General features: G+C 50.5%; 1 protein-coding gene across 1 annotated transcript in view; it reads left to right on the top strand.

Moving 5' to 3' along the window:
* The first annotated feature begins 5170 nt into the window (after positions 1–5170).
* JAG1 (jagged canonical Notch ligand 1) overlaps positions 5171–6000 on the top strand; it is a 35456-nt gene continuing 34626 nt past the window's right edge. The window contains exon 1 of the mRNA XM_031047523.2: positions 5171–5262. Coding sequence (XP_030903383.2) covers positions 5185–5262 — 78 coding nt within the window. The 5' untranslated portion in view covers positions 5171–5184. The remainder of the gene's footprint in view (positions 5263–6000) is intronic.

The raw sequence follows: 6000 nt of genomic DNA, 5'->3' as shown, positions 1-6000 counted from the left end.
GTTCATTGGAGATGGGGCTCGGCCTAGGTTTCAAGCACAGCCTTTTCTACAACTGACAAGAATAGCTGAGGTTACTGCTTATCAAATGAAAGTGTCATCTTGTCTGTGACAGATGTGCCAGCACTGCTCAGTGTCACAGTCTTTGCACCTACTGGAAGCTACTCTAGCTTGATAAGCTGCACCCCTACTCAGACCTAAAACTGTAGTCTCAGCTCTCCTCTGTTTTTGGAAAGCAGGGATTTGAGATCAAATCACTGGTGTACAGGAATCCCACCTCTGAGGAGGATAACTGAAGGACAAAGCAGTGGGGTTCACAGGTTAAGGTGTAGGCATCTGATTCCTGAAGGATTAACAGAGAAACAACAGAAAACAGGCTTTATATGCATATAAATAAAGAAAACTGAAGGAGAAACTACTATTCTCTGGAACAAAGTAAGGTCTCAATTTTAAGCTGTGGCAGAAAGCAATAATGTTATGGATACAGTTAATTACAGCTGGATAAAACTTAAAAGCTCTACAATAGACATTTTTTGGCTCTACAACTCTTTCAAGGACTTTACTGGTTCTCACTACAGCCATTTCTGAGCATCCCAGAATCTTTAGTTTTTATTGTTCTCAGAATATTATCTGAATAGGATTTAGTTCCTCATTTGCATTCTGGGGAGATAAGATACAGAAAACTAAGGTGGGAATTTCAAAGTCACAAAATGCACATGCAAAATATGCACAATGGGGCTTTGAAATTTTCATTCTCTTAACCAATGTGCTCCAGGGAAAGAGGAAAGTAAGTGCTTGTAGCAGCAAACTGGATTTGGGTCTCTGGTTACTGGACCATCTTCTCCAGAATCTTTCATCACATTTGGAAAGCTTGTCTCAAGATACAGCTTTAAGAAATGGCCTGACTCTGAAAAACTGCAGCTTTTGTGGTCGTAGGCATGCACTGCTCAGTGTTTGGTAAGCTCTACTCCTTCTCCTAACCTCTGCTGCTTGCTCAACTTTCTCATCAGAGGTAGTGTTCTCTCCCAATCCGTTTGTGAAAGAGTCTAACCCAGGGTGTGGCCTCCCCACAAAACGCTTTCTAATTAGTTTCTAAACATGAAATGATTATGGAAGTGCCATTCCCATTCCACTCAGGTGATGAAAAGCTTTACAGGAGTTCAGTCTCACTTTGTAATTAGAGAAATTAGCTTTCTAAGTTTAGATCACTCAACTGTGCAAATGGGTTCATCTGCTGGAATGTGTTGCTCTGAAATGTGTGTCAGCCAAGCAGCACGGCTCAGTCCCTATCTCTGCCTCCACGACACTCACCCAAGTGGGGAGGTCAGTTCCAGTACAAGAGGAAAATAAAGTGTTATAGGTGTATTATAGGAAAGGCCTTATCTAAAAGCTCACTCATCCGTGATTGACTGTCATGATATGTTCTTCTCCTCACAACAGGGAAGCTTAACTCCTAGATAAAGGATCATCCAAGTGGATGAAAAGTTCACTCTTTCACTCAGTTTGTCCAGAATTACACCTAAAACAGCACCAAATGTATTTTAGAGGGTGGCTAATTTTGAGAAGCAAAACTACTTTTATGAGACTATGAAGAAACAAAGGGCTCTTCTAGCCTCTTTCTTTGCTGTGAAATGAGGTCATTGAGCTTTATGAATTCTTTATGACTCCAGATTCCACATTTCAACGGATTCTTTTCAGGTAGCTCTTTCCACTGGTTTATCAAAGGCTGATGCAGGAACAGGCCCCACAATTACACAATCCTCTTGATCTGCATTATAGCGGTAAACAAAAGTTTAGTTACTGACTTGAAAATGAGATGGATCAGGTCCCTGAACGAGGAAATTTTCCAGGGGCGCCATTCCAAGCTTACCTTCAGCTATCACAAATCTAAGGAAATCCTGTGGGATTGTTCACAGCCATGATTCAATGAGTCACCGAGCTTTAAAAGGAAATTACAACTTTCCTAACACAAAGAATTGACTTCGTGACACCTGACCCTCGTAAGCCAGGCGCTCCCTCTAAAGGCTGTGATCCTCATCCCACCGAAGTCCTGGGCATTCTCCCAGTGGCTCCAATGAAGCAGGATCCAACTCTAAATTAGGAACTGATTCAGGCTTCAAGCGCTGTCGGTAAGGCCGGACCTTGGCACACTAGATGTTTATAACGGCTTCAAATGTGGATGCAATCTAATTATGTCAGCATAGGAAGATTAGCAGGAAGTAACTTTACGCAATGTAAAAAGCTGAGTGCCAGACACTGAAAAGCTCTTCACTGGCCTCAAAGGAAGATGCATTGGCTCCCCACGTCATGATACATTGAGATGTACAAGCAGAGCACTGCAGCAGGAATTTCACATGTACTGGTTTCAGGCTACTCAAAGTAGCTACAATACAGGCTCCTTATACACCTGCAGCAATTTATTTGTATGTTGCTGTGTATGTAGTGAAAAAGGCATCCTGAAAAGACCCACAGGCTGCGCAATGCACCATGCTCACCATGCTGTGCAATGGGCAAAGATGTGGCCTCAAGAGCTCAATGTACAAAAGCAGGAGACAAGACCTCAAGGATGAAATTCTGGTCTTAATAAATTAAAGGGATTTTACTCTTGACTTTTACTAGGTCAAAATTTCTTTCAGGGCCGTGAGAGAAAGGGTTTGCAATGCGCTTCTGCACATGACTCACGCGCTGCCTTGGTTTACCTATCAGTAACACTTCTCATCTCAAGGCATTGGGAAGCCTAATTCATTGGTGCTTGCAATGCATTTTAAGCTGTTGGACGAGTAATTCTGTTTAAGGGCAGCTACTCTGCTGAGTCACAAGGACTGTGGGAACCAGAGCTCTGGATTTCCTAAGCACTGGAGTCAAACAGGTGGAGTAACCTTTTGCAGGAAGGCCAACTCCAGGCCTGCCCTAAAGGTATGGAGCCTACCAGCAAGCAGCAGGGTATTTAAAGGCCCAGAGGAACACATGTGTGGCACTTGTGAATGAGTAACACGTAAACAGGCTGAGGAAGCTAACCAACACCCACTGGAAAGTAAGAAGAGAGGTTCTTGTATCACCAAACTGCAGCCACTTTGTGGATTAAACACAATGAAGGTTCACCAGCCTAAGAGAAGCTAATGACAACTGATAAGGTTAGAATTGGGCTGAATGAGGCTGGAAGGAGCATTCGGCAGCAGCTCACCTCACTGGTGTGCCAGAATTGCTGCTGTGTAATCTGAGTTTTGAACTCATACATGTGAAGTGATCCACAGGAGTGTGAGCATGGTTTTAGGGTTAGGAGCATGAATACCGCCAGCTTCACAGCCTTATGTACTCCATGACAGGCCAGACGTCATCACAGCCAAGAACTTGCGTGTATTTCTCTTTTGCCATAGGAAATGAAAACAAAGGATATAAAACCAGGTCAGAAATCTTGTTTTCCTCTACACAACTGAGTGTGATGCACAAAACAGGCATTCACACATCTGTTGCGTTAGATCAGAGTGAATTAGGAGACAGGGACACAAGAATAGCTGTTGTGGGTCAGACCAAACGTCATGGGTGCCAGGTTCCTGTCTCCAGTGCCTCAGGAAGAAAGGGGCAGTGATGCACTGGCAGTTCCCAGCACTCACCCGACCTCCACATCAGCGGCTCAGGGACTTCCCGAACCAAAGTTAGGGGTGGGTTTTCTGTTGCTGGGGTCTTTTTCTCTTTCTTCTCTCTTTCCAATGCCCTTTGATGTGTGGCTTTGCGAGCTACTGTGCAAACCCGTGTTTCTCAGCATCCTGCGGCCATAAGCCCCACAGGTAACCACTCGTTCACTCACCCCCAGACCCTGCTCCTCACTAACGCAGCTGACAAACACCAGAGCTCACTGGGCAGCCGGTGGTGCATCTCCAGCACCTCTGGAAACGCTGTCATCCCGGACTAAACAGCCTGGAGCTGTAACTGAGGGATGTGCTCCTTAATCACGGGGGATTCCCGGCTGCACGGCCTCCCGTTAAGAAGGGAATGACCGAGGGCGACTGCCACCTCCGCTTCCCTCAGGGGAGCCGCTGGCAATAGACGGCTCTGTCCGTCTGTCCGTCCTCTCCCCTCAGGGGAACCAGGGACGGCTCTGTCCGTCTGTCCCTCCTCTCCCCTCAGGGAGCGAACACCCGCTCCGGGCACCGCCATCACCTCAGCGGTCCCGCCAAGCGCGCCCCCCCCCCCCCCGCTCTGTAACGGCCGCGCTGCCTCAGGTACCACAGGAGGGACGGGGGCCGCCGGCGGGCGAGGCTTCCCCCGCTGCAGCGAGCCCGAAGGCTCCGCTCCCCTTCACCCACACGAGGAGGAGAGGAAAGGGGAGCTGCGGAAGGGAAGAGCGAGGCTGAGCTCTCTTTGGAGCGGCGAAGCAGAACGAAGGCGTCCGCCCGCTCGCCGGCTCCTCAGCCACCTCAACTCCAGGTAGCACCTGCGGAGCGGGGCTTCATGAAGGAGGCGGAGCGGAGCGGCCGGCTTAGGGACCCGCCGCCCGCGGCTCGGCTCCCGGCCCCTTCTCCGCCTTTCTCCTCCTCCTCCTCTCCTACCGGTACCTGCCATTCCCCTCCTTCCTTCCCTCCTCCTTCCCCCCTCATGCATATGGATAGGCGCATGCGCGGGCGGGCGGCCTCCCCGCCTGCCGCCGTGGGCTAGATGAAGCCGATCGGCGGCGGGGCTCCCAGACGGGCGGCCGGCTCCCGGGCGGTGTGTGTGCTGCATGTGTGTGCGTGTGTGTGTGTGTGGGTCTCGGGGGGGCGGGGGGCTCGCCGCGCCTCCGGCCACCTGAAAGAAATAAAAGGATCGGGATAATAACCGCAATAATAAAAAAGGAGAGGAAAAAAAAAGCCAACTAAAAAAAAACAACAAAACACCGGAGAAAAGAAAAGGGAAAGAAAAGAGGGAGGCGAGAGAATAAGGAGAATAAAAGGAGGCCGGGCTGCTTTGCATTGAAGACCGGGGCGCTATTGAAAGCGCTTGAAAAGCGGCGTTGTTCGGCGCGGGTGCGCGCCGCAGCCGGCGCGGTATATTAGAGCGGGGCGGCGGCGGCGGCGGGCAGCAGCGGCGGCGGCACCTCCTCCTCTTCCTCCTCCTCCTCCTCCCCTCCTGGCCCTCCCCGGCCCAGCCCGGAGCTGAGCGGCGGCGGCCTGCAGGCGGGCGGGCGGGCAGCGCGGCGGCGGCGGCGGCATGCGTGCGCCCCGGCGGGCAGCCGCGGCGGCGTGCTCCATCGTCCTCGTCCTAGCCCTGCTGGGGCTGCGGGCAAAGGTATGTACCTGGGCACTGCGTGTCCTGCGGACGGGCAGGGAGGAGGGGAGAGGGGAGCTCCGGAGAGCCCGAATGGGGTTCCCCGAGCCCGCAGTGCCGCTTGTCCGCGATACGGTGGTTGCGGTGGATGGGGTTGGGGAAACCCGAAGCGCAGGGCGCTCTCTTGCAGGGCTCCTCCAGCCGGAGTGGAGTTACTGCTCCGCTGCGAACTTTGCTGTGCAGCGATAGCAAACGCAGAAGTTCTTGCAGCAAGGCTTGTTTCCTTGGGAATAAAACATGCAATTGCTGCAAAACGCTTTTTTATTTGTTTTTTCCCCTAACTTTTTCCCTTTTCCCCCCCTTTTGTTTTCTTTTTACATCGGGGCTCATTGCAGGTCTCCTAGAGTGACTAACGAGCAGGGTCTAACTCAGCTGGGCAGCCTTGAGCGGGGAGGTGATTTTTCCCCGTCTCAGCTGCACCCCGGCTTAAGCAGAGGGATTGCATTTCCAGGCTCTGCTTTAGCTCCATCGTTCTCTTGGGTTTGCATTTGCTTATGAGCTCTTGGTTCGGTTTAGTTTTATTTCCTAACCATTTACAAGCCTTCCCAGTGTGTTTTTGGAGTTGGCATTTAAGGTTGTTTTATAGCATTAGTGGCATTGTTTGGGATGATACATGAGCTTTTCTCAGGGATGTCTTATAGGGAAAAGGTTGGAGTGGTTGCTGTATATGCATTTTAACACTGTGTGTGTGCTTCTTGA

Source organism: Melopsittacus undulatus, chromosome 3 (assembly GCF_012275295.1).
Source record: "Melopsittacus undulatus isolate bMelUnd1 chromosome 3, bMelUnd1.mat.Z, whole genome shotgun sequence".
Lineage (NCBI taxonomy): Eukaryota > Metazoa > Chordata > Aves > Psittaciformes > Psittaculidae > Melopsittacus > Melopsittacus undulatus.
Note: the sequence above shows the minus strand (reverse complement) of the source record. Positions and strands in the feature narration are given on the sequence as shown.